The following is a 16,321-nucleotide window of genomic DNA, read 5'->3' as shown; positions in this document are numbered from 1 at the left end:
ATGTCCACCAGATGCTTAAAGCTAGAAGGACCATTTGGTAACCTGGTGCAATGGAAGTCCATTTCATGTCTCCCAGGCCTGTGACCACAACCCAGCAAGTGCCAGGACTCCAAGCCTCAACAGCTCACAGCACTCTCCTCGCAGGAGCCATAGGTGCAGTCACATGGCTCTCCAAGAAGGCGTGGGATCAGCACTGGCATGAGGTGTTTTTGCCAAACCAGCTTCAGACAAAGCAGAAGAACTTCTTCCAACGACACTTGGAGAGGGTTTTGATCCCTTTGGCTGTCATCTTCTTTTCCTGCTGGGCTTTGTGCTCCACTGCACTGACAATGGCTGTGTCAAATACTTCTTTCAGGTTCTTTTGGGTCAGTGCTGAGCACTCCACGTAGGTCTGTGCCCGGATTTTCTCTGCCAGGCCTTCAGCCTGAAGCTTGGGCACAGGCCTCCCACGGTAGCGGTCCAGGTTGATGAGGACATTGACATCATCCCGCAGGTCAGCCTGTGTCCCCACGAGGAGCACTGGCGCCTGGGGGTTGTGAGTCCGTATCTCAGGGATCCATTTCTCAGTAATGTTTTGGAAGGAGCTGGGGTTCACCACACTGAAGCAGACAAGGAAGACATCAGTGTCAGGGTAACAAAGTGATCGGAGGCAATCAAAGTCCTCCTGCAGGAGAAAAATGAGAGAGAAGATCATTGGACTGAACTCCAACAGTGTGATACTGGTGTGACTCCTTCACACGATGAATATGCTAGCAGCATCTCAGAGACAGGGCACAATGTCCCCTTCATGCCACTTCCACGTCATTCTGGAAGGCTGAGTTTCAGGGACAAGAGTCCTTGTCACATTCTGTTTAATTAGTGTCTTTACTGACTGTGTCCCTCTTTCCCAGCTGTACACTGCCCTCCCCACAAACCCTGCTAATAGCACCTGTCCCACAGACTAGTCAGAACCAAAACTGCTGATTCCCTTTTGACTGGTCTCACCTGTCCAGCTGTGTCCCAGAGCTGGATCCGAACCGGGGCTCCATCCACCAGAACCTGCACTGCAACACAGAGAGACAGAGAGGATGAGTACAGACTTGCTGCCTTTGAGACAGACAGACAGACACACACACGCACGTTCCTCTCTCCAGCTCTGTTTTGTGTCCCTGGGGAGCTCTTGGAATGAATGCCCTGACTCAGTGGTAAAGTGACTCTCAGTTTTATTGCATGTGTCCACCCTGTCTGGCTATCTACCCAGTCCTCACTAAAACACCCAAACCCTGTCCTAGCAAGCACTTTGGGAAACCTGCACCAGCTTTTCTGGGGACAGTCTCTTTGGTTGCTTTGACACCTTGAGGGAGTCCTTCCAGGGCATTACTACACAAAGACCTTCGGTAGGACTGGCCTTTTAGTCAAACAGTGTCCTAGCAATAATTTGACAGTCTTCTCCCACATCCCCAAAAGATCAGTTAGGGATACATGGAATCTTGCACTTTAGGGACTGATTCCTAGTTTTTTGCACTCTGTGACTACTTGGGTATGTCTATAGTGCAATTAGATACCCATGGATGGCCAGTGCCAGCTGACTCAGAGCTTGGGCTGGAGGCCTGTTTAATTGTGGTGCAGACTTTCAGGCTTGGGCTTCAGTCCGAGCTCTCAGACTCTCCCACCCCACAGAGTCCTAGAGTCTGGGCTCCAGCCCGAGCCCGAACAGCTACACTGCAATTAAACAGCTCTGCAGCCTGAGTCCCATGAGCCTGAGTTGGCTAGTATAGACATATCCTTAGATCACCCTCCCTGGGGCTGGCCAGGACCCCACCTTCTCATCCAGGGCAAAGATTTGGCATTTCAAGAAAAACCTTCTCAGAGATGCTCACTTTTAGTATTGCCCCAGCTGTAGAAAGCCAAGAACATAAAACACTGTTTTAAAGCAAAGGTGCTTACAGGAAAAGGAATGTGATGTAGTTCTTCTGGAAGGCCCTTTCATGGCCTATCTGCACTCTGAGGCCTTGCCGCCACTAGAAAACTCCAGCGGCCTCAGATGTTTTTACCACTGTGTTGCCTACACTACACTACAGTTGTCACCATTTCTACCACCAGTGGCGTATTATGTATGCAATTTTTGCACCCACATTATTCCAAAAATGCAGGAAGATTTAACATGATGTCATCAACCTTAGCCGTCTCAGAGTCAGGCCCTGTTTCCCGCCCATGGAAATTCAAAGCAAAGTTGTTAGACCTCTGAGCATTTCAGACTCCACAGAGAATGGCTGGAGGAAAGGGTAGGAGCTGGGAATTGCATTAAAATCTTGACAGCATGTCAAAATAGCACTTGTCTGCTGAAGGAAGGGAGACATCCTGTGCTAAGGTGACAATGGTGAGCACTTGACACCACCTAGCAGTATTTCTGATGTGTCATTGGCTCTGGTGGGATGGGGAGGGGAGCGGGTTTTGTTATTTTAAAGAAGCAAACTGAATCTTGTATTATTCTTCAAGTTCTTAGCTGGTGAGTGAAGTGGCAGAAACAATTGGCCTCATTGTCAGTGGGGTCATAAAAGCCCTTGGGGAGAAGAATGATTCTGCTTACTGACAGAAAACTGTGAAAGAGAAAGAGAGAGAGAGAAGATGAACTGAAATTAAGACACCCACACACAAAGAACGAGGGAGGGAGGCACACAAGGGTGCACTGCCTCTCCTGCCAGCATATGTGAAAGCCATTGCTTCCTTGTGGCTGGAAAACAGTTGAGTGGTATTACCATATCTTAGTCCCAGAGGAGGAAGAGTAACCTGTTCCAGATCTAAAGAACTGCTGGGAATCTGAGCCCCGGTCTATGCTTAAAAGGTAGATCAACCTAGCTACGTAGGTGCCAACTCCATGGGTGCTCCGGGACTGGATCCAAATTAGATCCAGTTTGGATCCAGATCCAGTTCCAAACCCATACTTGCCCAAAGCCTGGTGGAATTTGGGTTTCCCTTTCAGACCCATTAAAAAGATGGGCCTAAACTGTTCAGTTTGGATCCAGAAAGGAACTTCCTTAAAGTTCAGGGGTGTTCTGAGGATGGATTCTGGTTCAAGCCAAATCTGTATTCATAAATGGGAAGGGTGGGAATTCCTCCATTTTCCTATATCCTATAGCTGGCGGGCTCTTCCAGGTAGGCAGAACAGGTGACTACTGAAGTTAGCAGCAATATGGTGAAGGCCTGGTTTTCAAAGGTGATGAGCACCTGCCGTTCCCTTTGAGTTCAATAAGAGCTGTGGATGCTCAGGCCACCAGTGACTGTTCAGCGTGGGACTGACTGTGGGCTGAGAACAGCCATGTCCATATTGCAGAGAGCAGCAAGATCCCTTGAGCTAGTGCTGCCTCCTCCTTTCTGGATCATTCCTTAGCGATGGGCCCCTTCAGAAGATGCTGATACAGAAAAACTATAACACATAATTGTTGTGAATGATGGCAACCCCCTGTCCCTCTCCCCAACGCTGAACATGGTAGCGTTGAGGGAGCAGAATGAGAACGGACAATTACCTGGGTGGCATTTCTTCAGAGACCCAAGAGAATGATGGCACCTCAGACCATTTTCTAAAATTCCCCTGCACCCTGGAACAGCAGAATGTTGGTTGGTTCTTTCCAGTAGTTCTCTGGGGGAAGCCAGTAGGGCCCAGTGCAGACCAGCAGGTCTCCCATACCTCTTCACAACTGTGACTGAACTAGAGGGGCATCTGAACAAAAAAGCAACAACTCAGGGCTGAGCAGCCCTCAGCCTTGGAGGTATGTGAAACCCAGATCCGGATCCCAGCTGAGCCTTTAGTTTTGAGCTGACCTGCAAAGGAATCGCAATTGGCCTGGTGCCCTTTTGTGTTTCTTTACAATGGATAAAGGAGACCTGAAATGTTTTTTAAAGGTTTTGTTTCTGCTTGTTTTCTACGTTAGAAGTTAATAGTTTTTGAAGCTCAGCCATTGAGAGGGGAATGGATTTTTAGTCAGACTCTTTAAACTCTTCATTTTTTCATTATTCACTGCCAATGCTAACGAGCATTTTGGAGAGAGGACGTCATACTAAAGAAGCGAACATCCCTTCCACCATCAGTTAAGGGTCTGGAGAACTAACAGTACACATTTCTGGTATTTCTAAAGGCAAAAAGAAGCAGAATTGTTCTTTTTTTTTTTTTTAAATCCCTTTCAGCCCATATTTAGTCATTATAAAGTAGCAAAAAAGGCACAAGCCCAATTTTAAAAAAGAAATCTTTTGCAGGTTACCATTAAACATGTCTGAGCCCTGTCTCCACTAAGGCTTGCACCACTGATGAAAAAGCAAGCAATATAGACAAAGGGGTAAGATTTTCTGAAGTGCCTAAGGGTATGTCTACATGAGGGAGACTGTACTGGCATAGCCCCATAGTATAGACACAGCCTACAGTGGAAGAGGGTTTTGCACTGGTGTAGCAACACCACCTCCCCAAACAATGGCAGCTTTATCCAAGGAAGCATTCTTCCGTCTACAGTGGGGGTTGGGTTGGCATAGCTACATCAGTCCGAGGTGTGGATTTTTGCACACTCTCACCAATGTAGCTATGTTGACCTACCTTTGAATGTACACCAGGCCAAAGTGACTTAGGAGCCCCAATATCAAAAGCGAACTAGTTACTCAGGAGCCTAAGCCTTATTCAGAGTCACTGGGAGTTAGGCTCCTTAATGCCACTGTCCCTTTTGAAAATGGGATTTAGGCACTTTTGAAAATGTTACCCAAGACCTATTAGAAAAGGAAGGAAACTTTCTTAACCCCATAACACAGACACAGGCTGGGCTTGTAGCTGGAGAGCTGAATGTGTGAAGCTACAGCATTAGTTAAAGGTTTCAGAGTAGCAGCTGTGTTAGTCTGTATTCACAAAAAGAAAAGGAGTACTAGTGGCACCTTAGAGACTAACCAATTTATTTGAGCATGAGCTTTCATGAGCTACAGCTCACTTCATCGAATGCATCCGATGAAGCGAGCTGTAGCTCACGAAAGCTTATGCTCAAATAAATTGGTTAGTCTCTAAGGTGCCACAAGTACTCCTTTTCTTTTACCATTAGTTAAAGTGACTGCTCAAAGTCCAGGAGAAGGCAAGAGTTAGTGGGGTCTTAACGTATCACCAGAATGTTATTTACTCTCCTGTCCCTTCAGGAGCCATGAAGGGATCAGCAGAGCTATCTCCAGACAGCAAACACCCATATCTTTTAATATGCAAAGCAAACTTTTAGCAGACAGTGTTTACTTATGTGCTCTTTAATTATGCCGTTTTTTCATTGGGGGTAAACCCCAGGTTCCAGTCTCCCTTTCCCCAGAGCAAGGGCAAGAAATCAGAGGAGACTGATTTCCACACAGCTGTCTTTTGCCCTGTATCTCTGCCCTAACCAGCTACACAACCAGAGCAATAAAATTCCAAAGCTTTACATACAGATGTCTCCCTCTCCCTATCTCTGTCATCACAACAGGAACAGAACCGGGCCATGAATTTCCAAGCGTTTTCACACAGCTGTCTTTCCCCCAGTATTTTAATCTTAAATAGGTACATAACCAGAGCAGTAAACCCCTTAGGAACCCATACGGTCACCTGTCTCCCTGCATCCCAATCCTAACCAGTGACATAAGAACACCAGTGAAAGTATATCTACACCAGTGGTGTTCACAGTGGGGATACACAGAGGTCTTCCAGGGCGGTACATTAGCTCATCTAGATATTTGCCTAGTTTTACAACAAGCTACATAAAAAGCACTAGCGAAGTCAGTACAAACTAAAATTTCACATAGATGATTTGTTTATACTACTCTATATACTATACACTGAAATGTAAGTACAATATTTATATTCCAGTTGATTTATAATTATATGGTAGAAAGTGAGCAATTTTTCACTAATAGTATGCTGTGACACTTTTGAATTTTTATGTCTGATTTTGTAAGCAAGTAGTTTTTAAGTCAGGTGAAACTTGGGGTATGCCAGACAAATGAGACTCCTGAAAGGGGTACTGTAGTCTAGAAAGGTTGAGAGCCACTGATCTACACAGCAAGTCTCAGAGATCAAGTGTACAGACTCAGGTTTGCAGGTTTCATGCTACCATGCTAAAAACAGCTGTGTAGACATTCGTCCTAGAAAGATTCTGAATCCCACCCCCACTCTGTAGGCTTCAGAGCCCTGTTGCGACATCTACCCGGCTGGGGCAGCTGATTTTAACACACTGAGACTCTCTGCTGTGGGCTGTGTAGTCATACCCTGCGAGCGCCACACAGCTGTCCCTTTCCCTGGATCTCTATCCTGACCAGGGTTACAATCTTTGGGGCAGAGTCTTGTCTAATTATATGTCCATGAAGCCCTCAGATACTACAGTGATGAGAGTCAGTATAAAACCTTACGATAGAAAGATCAAGGATGAAATCCTGACCCTACTGAAGTCAATGGGAGTTTTGCCACTGACTTCAGAGAGGTCAGGATTTCACCCAGAGTTGAGCACAGTTATGGGTAATATGTAATACATTCATCAAAAATAACCCCCCTGAGAGTTCCATACAGCTGTACCTCCCACCCCTTTTTCATAAGGAGAGATGCAGGCAAGGCAATGAACCCCTAGATAAGTCTCTTGGCCATGTTTCAGGCCTGAAGGAACAGACTCAAGCAGAATAAACTTCCTTTCTACAGTTTTGCACAGGCTCAAGCCAAGAATGAGAGTTGCCTCCCTCATTGCGTGTGAGAGGCAAAACTGGTTTCCCTTTACAGCCTCCTGTGCAAAGCTTATGCTCAAGCCTTGTCTACACCAGGGAAGCTTTAAAAAAAATGTCTGTTTGGGTTCAGCTCCTGCAATGGTTAACTGTGGGAACTGATGGCTGCTGCTGAGGTTTTAAGCACTATGTTCATAGAATCATAGACTATCAGGGTTGGAAGGGACCTCAGAAGGTCATCTAGTCTAACCCCCTGCTCAAAGCAGGACCAATCCCCAGTTTTTGCCCTAGATCCCTAAATGGCCCCCTCAAGGATTGAACTCACAACCCTGGGTTTAGCAGGCCAATGCTCAAACCACTGAGCTATCCCTCCCCCCTTTGACTTTATTGGTTTCCAACAGGGATAGATGACGTGGTGCTTAAAATGTTGATGGTAGCTGGTAGCCCCTCTATACTAGGACTCTCACCGTTGCTACCACTGGAGTGGTAGAACTGCACCCTTTGGAAAGATGTGTCTGAAAAACCCTAGTGTTGACAAGGCCATTGTAACAGTGAAAAAAAGGAAGAAAGTCAACCCCAGAAGGCAATAGCATGCTGGTGTCAGGCAGGATTCCCCAACAGGCACTTAAATTCCATTCCCCCTTACCTGAGAATGTGTCCAGGGCAGTGGGTTGGTACTCATCAGGGTATCCATTTGTTGTGTAGCTAATGATCAGGCTGGTCTTGCCCACAGCCCCGTCACCTACTAGGACACATTTGATGCCCAGCTGTGGGCCACTGCCCCTTGGGGTGCTGTTTCTTCGCAGGGCAGGTGAATAATCCAGCAGCTCCTGGGGGGGCATGTCTTGAACAGGAAAAAGGGGAGCAGCTCTGCTCCCCCTTCTAAAAATGTTTGGTGAATGTGAGGGGCAAGCTGCAAAACTCTGTTTAAAACAAAAGCAAAACCAGCAAAAACCTAAAAAAGCCCCCGGCAGCCTCAGGAAACTGTCAGAGGGTAAAGCAAGGCAGGAAATGAGAGTGGCTCGGCCACTATAGCCTAGGTGGAAGCTTCTTTGCCTCTGGAACTACATCCTTTGGAGTGTCTTGGAGCTGGCAAGGCAGCGGCTGCAGTGAGCTCTGTGCACTGGCCTGTGGGTCCCACCTTCTCTCCCTCTCACTAAGCTACTATTGCTTAACTTAGTTCTACACCTGTAGTGGTTTAAAAAAAGCCTGATTTGCATAGTCCAACCTCCTGTCCTGTCCTTGTAACCTGACTCTGCTTCATGGGCGTCTGAATCCACCAGCCTCTCTGCTTGCTCTCTACATTTTCTTCTCTTTCACTTACAGTTTCAGTGACTTTAGTGTTGGTGAAAGGTGGTGGCCCGACAGCCCTGCAGGGTGAAGTCCTCTACGCTCAGAACAGGTACAGCAAAAGCAGTGGCAATGCAAGTTTTTCACATTGCCTTCCCCAGGTGCCTTTACCCTGTTCTGAAGGAGAATGAGAGGGGATTTCAGCCTATAGCCCCAGAATCTTTCCTTCTGCTCAAACAAGGATGCCTATTAGTACAAAATGCAGTGGGGCTTTGTGATGTGGACACCTGTTCATTGGGAAATAAATGGAGTCCAACAAATGCATATTAAGGCTTGTCTACACGTACAGCGCTGCAGAGGCGCAGCTGCACCACTGTAGCACTTTAGTGAAGACGCTCCTATGCCAACGAGAGAGCTTCTCCCGTTGGTGTAGTTAATCCACCTCCATGAGAGGCGGTAACTACGTCAACGGGAGAAACTCTCCCATTGACATTGTGCTGTCTACAAGGGAGGTTAGGTCGGTATAAGTGCGTCATCCCCCTGAGTGACGTAGTTCTATCGACATAAGTTTATAGTATAGACCTGGCCTGACAAAGGCCGCTGAAAAGCCATCAAATGGCACAGACTTTCAGTCACTACCAATCTGAGCTGGATTCCAGCCAGCATCCTCCAGGTGAAAGGCTCTGTTATGCATTATCAATTCCCTAATCATCATTATTATTATTGGTGCTTATTATTAATTATGTGCATTACTGTAGCTCCGAGGAGTCCCAGTCGTGGACCAGGATCCCATTGAGCTAGGTGCTGCACAAACAGAACAAAAAGAAGGTCCCTGCTCATCCCTCAAAACTATTTTTTCTTCAGAAGAAACAGTGATAATGCACTTCGAAGCCCAATGCCAGTGGGCAGTGGCCCCAGCAGGGAGAGTCTGTGATTGTTGAAAAAGATTCCAGATGTACAGGAGCTGCAACCTTGGACAATATTGCATGGCAACAGAAAACAAATGAAAGACAGAGAGCATGACACATGTCTTATTGGGTAACTTTCTGTGCTTGGAACCAACTGAGTCCAGCTTGTATAACACAGGTGAAACCGTTGCTACGTTCTGGCAAAAGCAGGGAAACACTTTCATAGCTCTCTGGATGTGCATGGGGCTTTCCAATCTGGTCTCCCATTTGTGCATTTTTTATTCCTTTCCAGTGGTGCTCACAATGTGCTAAGCACTTTATAAATAGAGAAGAAGACACAATCCCTGCTTTGAAGAGCTCCCAATCTAAAAAAAGACAACTAAACAAACAGAGAGAGGGGAGGAGACTCAGCGGCAAAAGTAGCACTTCCACTGTTATAACACAGTAGAGAGGAACAAATTATAGAATGGTGGGAAATTTTGAGGGGAAAAGGCCAATGCAGACAAAGATTGCACCATCAACCTTGGATATGGGGTTAAGTCTTGATGTGGGAGTTGAATCCACAGCCTGCTAGGCTAGAAGTCTGAGTGCTACCAGCTAAGACCTGGCCCACCTACAACTTAAATCAACCAAGTGACATCATTCTTGTCTACAAAAAATTTCACCCCAGGCCGATGCAGTGTAGTTAGGTTGACTTAACTCTCACTGTATACGCAGCTAGGTGAACAGAAGAATTCTTCTGTCAACTTAACTACCACTGCTTGAAGGGATGGATTTACTACAGTGATGGAAAAATCCATAGGCATTGCCAGGTTTGGAAAGTACCCAAAAGCCTTTGCTCCCAGGAGCAACATTGGGCAGTGTGGCCATCTCTACCCTCACATTTTTCTTAAAATCTCCCACCATTGCATTCTCACCAGCACAGCTCTGTTCATTGCAATGATAGCTAGTATAGTTAAGTAGCTGCCAGTGTTTTAATCACTGTGTTGTCTAGACCTGCTCTGAGCCAGGTTAGATGATATGGTGATTAAAATGGCAGTGGTTGGTCTACATTATAGTCCCTGGTTTCAGAGTACAATACAGTCCCTGTATTTGTTGTGCTGATGGGAGATTTTAAGAGAAGGTTTGTCCAAACACAGGCTATGGGTCAGCTACTTCAGGAGCCCCAGAATGCATCGGTACAGTCAATACTGTAAGGTGTGCTGCTTGTGGCTCCTCCTATTGCTGCTTTGAGAAACGGTACTGCTGTGTACATGCACCAAGCCATAGCAAGGAAAGGCAATGCAACAAATTGTTTCATGTGCTTGGAGTCCCTGCAGTGGTTTCTTAGCACACATTTGAAATATGAGATAACACTATGGGAGCTGTTGTGCTCTGAAAGATTTGGTGCTGCTTCCCAGAAAAAAGAAAAGGAGGACTAGTGGCAACTTAGAGGTGCCCCAAGTCCTCCTTTTCTTTTGGCGAATACAGACTAACCCGGCTGTTACTCTGAAGCTTCCCAGAAAGAGAAATTAGTTGAATGCAAATCAGAGGGAGTGTGAATTTCCCACAGTTAGCAAAAGTGACAACAGCAGCAGAAGGAGGAGATGAAAAGGACCTGGCAGACTTTGTTTCCCATTTGTTGATTACCCATGGGGGGGTCTCCTATAAGATGAATTGTCTCACTGGGAATACAGAAAATCCCCTCTCCTAAAATCTTATATTTCTCTGTGGGTCAACACTTCCCTTCTTTGTAGACAGATTTCTGACAACAGTCGACTGATGAGGCACTCACCTCCATGGGGTGAGATGCCCTGATTCTCCTGTTTAAATTATCTTTAAACTACCTTTACCAAGCAATTAATTTGTGGGAAAGAAACTGGGCAGCTCCCACAGGTTTCTTCCTCATGTCTTATCTGGCTCTGAACATATAGGTACAGCTCTGCCCGGATGGAGAGAGGATTCATACAATAGCACTCACCTGTCCTCAATTAAGAGTTTGTTTTGGTAATGAAAGTACATCCCAGTTCACAAGAGATACTGGATTGATAGCCATGGAGACGTATGTGCTCTTTCAATGCAACAGGTATGCCATGGCAGCTGCAGTGCAAGCTGTCTCTTTAACAAAAAGAGCGGGAGTACTTGTGGCACCTTAGAGACTAACAAATTTGTTAGTCTCTAAGGTGCCACAAGTACTCTTGTTCTTTTTTCAGAGACAGACTAACATGGCTGCTACTCTGAAACCTGTCTCTTTAACATGCTTCATTCCTAGCCTGCAAAGATAATCTCTCTGGGTTGGGGGGGGGAGGTGAGGGGTCGGGAGTGACTTGGTCACAGGGCTATTCCTGGCCTCTCTCCTGAGAATGCTTATTAGTACCAACTGCAATGTTTTTTTTTGTGATGCAGACACCTGCCCATTAGGAACTTAACTGAGATGACCAAACACATTTCATACAGACTACACAGACTTCATATAGTAACAGCATCAGTCATTACTAGCCTGGGCTGGAAGACTAACTGCAGCTTCAGATTAACACAAAATTGTTGCATTAAACTAAGTACAGGTTTACAATGAACTTTCGACTTACACATTTGAGTAGTGAATAGTTCTGAAGGGTGCCAAGCAAACTGATATATAGAGGCATATAGTCTTAATATTAACAAAAACAGATGATTAATTAGGAGAAAAACACTGGTTTTAGCCTCAGATTCTAATTATTGTAGCCAGCTTTACAGGTGGAGCAGTCTATCTAAGGACAAAATCTAAGTCTAAGGACAAAGGGGCATCTTTACAATATTGGGAATCTGTCATGCCAAGGTCCTGTATGTGTTGACCCCTTAGGATATGTCTATATGGCAGCTGGAAGTGTGCTTCCTAGCCTGGGGAAGACAAACATGCACTAGCTCTGCTCCAGCTAGCATGCTGAAAATAGCAGTGTACCGACGCAAGAAATTAGGTGGGCTTGCACTCATGTGGCTAGCCCAAGGATTGGCAACCTTTGGCCCGCGGCCCGCCAGGGTAAGCCCCTGGTTTGTTTACCTGCTGTGTCTGCAGGTTTGGCCGATCGTGGCTCCCACTGGCCACAGTTCACCGTTCCAGACCAATGGGGGCTGCAGGAAGCGGCGTGGGCTGAGGGATGTGCTGGCCGTGGCTTCTCACAGCCCCCATTGGCCTGGAACGGCGAACTGCGGTCAGTGGGAGCCATGATCAGCCGAACCTGCGGATGCGGCAAGTAAACAAACTAGCCCAGCCTGCCAGGGGGCTTACTTTGGCGGGCCACGTGCAACAGGCACACTGCAATTTTTAACACTGTCTTGAGCAGAGCTAATTAGGGTTGCCAAGTATCTGATTGCCCAAACACCCTTGCCCCGCCCCATTCCCCAAGGCTACGCCCCTGCCCTGCCTCTGGGTATGGCCTCTGGGCTGGGGAGTGAGGCCAAGGGGTTCAGAGTGTGGGAAGGGGCTCTGGGCTGAGCCTAGGGTAGGGAGTTAGGGTGCAGGAGGGGGTGCAGGCTCTGGGCTGGAGCCGAGGGGTTTGGAGTGCAGGAGGGGGCTCTGGGGTGGGGCAGGAGGTTGGGGTGCAGGAGGAAGTGAGGGGTGCAGGTTCCGGCCGGGCAGTGCTTACCTTGGGCAACTCCCAGAAGCGACCGCCATGTCTGCTCCTAGGCTCAGGGGTGGCCAGGCAGCTCTGTGCCCTGCCCCTGCCTACAGGCGCCACCCCCGCAAGTCCCACTGGCTGTGACTCCCAGCCAATGGGATCTGCGGAGTAGGCGCTTGGAGTAAGGGCTGTGTGCAGAGACCTCTTGGATGCCCCTTTGCCTAGAAGCCAGAGGGACGTGCTAGTCACTTCTGGGAGCTGCGCGGAGCCAGGGCAGGTAGAGAGTCTGCCTCGGTCCTGCTGTGCCACTGGACTTTTAGTGGCCTATTAAAATCTTCCAGATTGTTTTCAGTAGCCTCCGGGAGATTGAGACTGATTCCGGGAGACTCTTGGCTAATGCACATCTATCTATCCAGGCTGGCAGACATGTTCCCAGTCCCAGCTGCAATGACATGGAGACATACCTACAAATACTCCTGTTCACTCTCACATCTTAGCTTTTTGTAAATTGATTGAACTATTCAAACTGCACTAGAAAGAGCCCACATATATCTATGAAGTGGAGCCTAGATTTAAAAATACCTGGGTTTCTTCCTTCTGGAGTGAGAAATTCATAAAAACCACTGGCAGCAAGTGTTATTGGCTACCGAGTAAACTTTACGTTCACTTTTGTCTAGTCACATTCAATCAGATTAGTTGTAACTGCAAGTACACACGAGGTGCACTGTGGTCACATATGTGCAACTCTCTGAGGAAGTATAAAGTTGCAACTACAGGTGTTATATTCTGGTACAGGGAAAATGAGGAACATAAAGATGATGAAAGCAAAGAGGAAGCTATCTGACACTAGGGCAGAACAGCTGGAGATGCAGGCTAGGAGAGATGCAGAGGTGGTGAGACAGATGTTAGGGTAAATGAGACCTGGTGAAACTGAGACCTGCTAGAGGAGCTGAGACACACACACATCTTCCTCACCAGTCACCTTCATAATCACTATATTAACGAGAGAGACAGCGAATGCTGATTCATCATGCATCATGTCAGGCACCTCATTGCACATCCCCCTGGACTCTGGAAAGATGTCTTACCATTTCCATAGACAAAAAGGTGAAGAGAATATCCTGGGTTTGATCCTCCATTGCCATGTGCCTTGTATAGTCACTTACATCTACGAATAGTGATTGCAAAGTGGGTGTAAAATGCAACCGTTCTTTTTTGCCAGCATTTTATACCCACTTTGCACAGGCATGAACAATTACATAAGGTGCAAATCAAGGGTGAATCAGATCCTCTTTGTGTACAAACTGTATACCACAAGTGGATTTAAATTGAGGTCCCCAAATTTTGTGACAGATAGGGCCCCACTGGCAACCTACAAAGAGCCAGAAAGCCACAAATAAATTATCTGGTTCTCTATATTCTTAAATTAAGAAGGAAGACAAACCTAATATTTGCTTGTACTTATGTTTTCCTTGATCAATTAATAGGAATTGCTTATTTTTTGAACTCACTAGCAATACAAACATTTGAAGCCCCTGTGTATTACATTTAGTACTTGGACTAATGGGGATGTCTGATTTTTAACAGACTTTCACAGAACACAGTCATGGAGCATACAGAGAAAGTACTAGCACATAGTTCTCCCAGTCCCAGGATCAATGACCCTCTCTATTCTTTCCTGGAATTAAAAGTGATGACATAGAAAAATGCACAGATGTTGCTTGGCTGTCATCCTAGCTTCATACAGAGGCAATTAATAAATAAATAAAATAAAAATCCTGCATTAATTTTAATATTAAATCAGAATAAATGAGAATGAAATACAAATAAAGTTATCTCCCAAAATGCTTTCTTAAAGGCCCCTCCAAAATAAGCATAGATATTAGTCCTAGTCTCTTTTTTTTTTTCAAGTCAAAGATTGTAGGTCAAATTTATCCCTTATGAAACTTGCACCAGAAATGAGTATGGTCTTGTGAATGCATCTGATGAAGTGAGCTGTAACTCACGAAAGCTTATGCTCAAATACATTTGTTAGTCTCTAAGGTGCCACAAGTCCTCCTTTTCTTTTTGTGGACACAGACTAACAGGGCTGCTACTCTGAAACCTGCCTGTGAAGATGTCTCATTGTTTAGGTGTATGTTGCCACCTGCTGGAGAAAGCTTATGTTTCTGTTTTTCTTTTCTTTTCTTTTCTTTTGTTTTGTTTTTTGGCAAAGCCCTGCAAAAATGAGTCACCTTATTGTCCATGAACTCCTAGGCACCTAAAAGAACTGAAAAATGCATTGCATGTTTTTACCCACTTAAAAACAACTCCTGTCTGTAAACCTTGAGTTCATGAATTTAGCACTACAATATAATTATTTAAAACGTTTGTAAGTAAATTGAATGAGCATTGGAGGAGAAATAACAGATGGGTAAACAGATGTTTAGTTCAGAATCTGGATTAAGTTTAGGCTGAAGTTTAATTTCAAATACATGCTAAAGTCTGGCTTCCAATTTAACAGCACTGAAATCAGACAAACAGATCTCATGAGATTTCAGCCCAAAATGACCATAATCTCACAAATTCAGCTGTTGTCAGCCAAACGAAAATAAGAAAATAGGCCTCTTCCAGTTTGGGTCTGATCAAGAACCAAAACACCATAAATAGGGATTTGGATCTAGGCACTGAAATCCAAACACCCCACAATGATGAAACCTGATGGGGTTTGCTATGAGGTTCAAGTTCGGGCCCATCTCTAAGTTACTATCATAACATATTGTAGAAGATGGTTGGTATTTTTAAACTCAGCTTTTAATGCTAAAATTAAGTGAAGGGTCCAGAAGGGAGGAAAACATCTAAAATAATGGGTTGTATTAATCCAGTTGGACTGCAGTTTACTATCAGAACAGAATGGCATTAGAAAAGGTTCAGAAAAGGGCAACTAAAATCATTAGGGGGTTGGAACGGGTCCCACATGAAGAGAGATTAAAGAGGCTAGGACTTTTCAGCTTGGAAAAGAGGAGACTAAGGGGGGATATGATAGAGGTACATAAAATCATGAGTGGTGTGGAGAAAGTGAATAAGGAAAAGTTACTTACTTGTTCCCATAATATAAGAACTAGGGGCCACCAAATGAAATTAATGGGTAGCAGGTTTAAAACAAAAGGAAGTTCTTCTTCACTCAGCACACAGTCAACCTGTGGAACTCCTTGCCTGAGGTTGTGAAGACTAGGATTAAAACAGGGTTTAAAAGAGAACTGGATAAAGTCATGGAGGTTAAGTCCACTAAAGGCTATTAGCCAGGATGGGTAAGGAATGGTGTCCCTAGCCTCTGTTTGTCAGAGGGTGGAGATGGATGGCAGGAGATGGGTGGCACTTGATCATTACCTGTTAGGTTCACTCCCTCTGGGGCACCTGGCATTGGCCACTGTCGGTAGACAGGATACTGGGCTGGACAGACCTTTGGTCTGACCCAGTATGGCCATTCTTATGTTCTGATGTTAACCAGAAGAGGTCTGTGTAAGCTGGAAAGCATGTCTCTTTCACCAACAGAAATTGGTCCAATAGAGATATTACCTCAGCTGCCTTGCCTCATCCGAACAGAGCCCTTTACATTAAAAAGCCTTTTCTTATTGGTTAAGGTGGCATTGGACAGATCAATGTTTTTCAACCTTTTCAAGTTGGCAACGCCATATTTGAAAGAAAAGTTCGTGACCCTTTTACTATACAGTAAGAGTAAAAAATGTATTGATTATAAGCCAATACAATTAATTTCTGTGTATATTTCTAGGGGTTGACAGAGAACACTTGACCGTGAAGCGCACTGGGAATGGGGGACAAAGCCTAAGAGTTTCTTTGCTTTAGATTTTTATTCAGTGTTCAAGT

At 45.5% G+C, this 16,321-nt stretch overlaps 1 protein-coding gene across 1 annotated transcript; it reads right to left on the bottom strand.

Moving 5' to 3' along the window:
• Window positions 1-223: 223 nt before the first annotated feature.
• On the bottom strand, window positions 224-7,520 carry RHOV (ras homolog family member V). Its single transcript, XM_073350680.1, has 3 exons — window positions 7,325-7,520; window positions 985-1,043; window positions 224-664 (listed from the first exon to the last, which is right to left on the bottom strand). The coding sequence occupies exons 1-3, from the start codon at window positions 7,518-7,520 to the stop codon at window positions 224-226; spliced, it is 696 nt and encodes a 231-aa protein (XP_073206781.1).
• Window positions 7,521-16,321: the final 8,801 nt, after the last annotated feature.

This window comes from Lepidochelys kempii, chromosome 6 (assembly GCF_965140285.1).
Source record: "Lepidochelys kempii isolate rLepKem1 chromosome 6, rLepKem1.hap1, whole genome shotgun sequence".
In the NCBI taxonomy this organism is placed as follows: Eukaryota; Metazoa; Chordata; order Testudines; family Cheloniidae; genus Lepidochelys; species Lepidochelys kempii.
Note: the sequence above shows the minus strand (reverse complement) of the source record. Positions and strands in the feature narration are given on the sequence as shown.

What these genes read in the sequence shown, in the direction of transcription:
- RHOV (XM_073350680.1), bottom strand. Translation starts at nt 7,520, where the DNA reads ATGCCCCCCCAGGAGCTGCTGGATTATTCACCTGCCCTGCGAAGAAAC. An exon ending in TGCCCTGGACACATTCTCAG is followed by an intron (nt 1,044 to 7,324) that starts GTAAGGGGGAAT and finishes TCTGTGTTGCAG; the next exon opens with TGCAGGTTCTGGTGGATGGA. An exon ending in TCTGGGACACAGCTGGACAG is followed by an intron (nt 665 to 984) that starts GTGAGACCAGTC and finishes TTTCTCCTGCAG; the next exon opens with GAGGACTTTGATTGCCTCCG.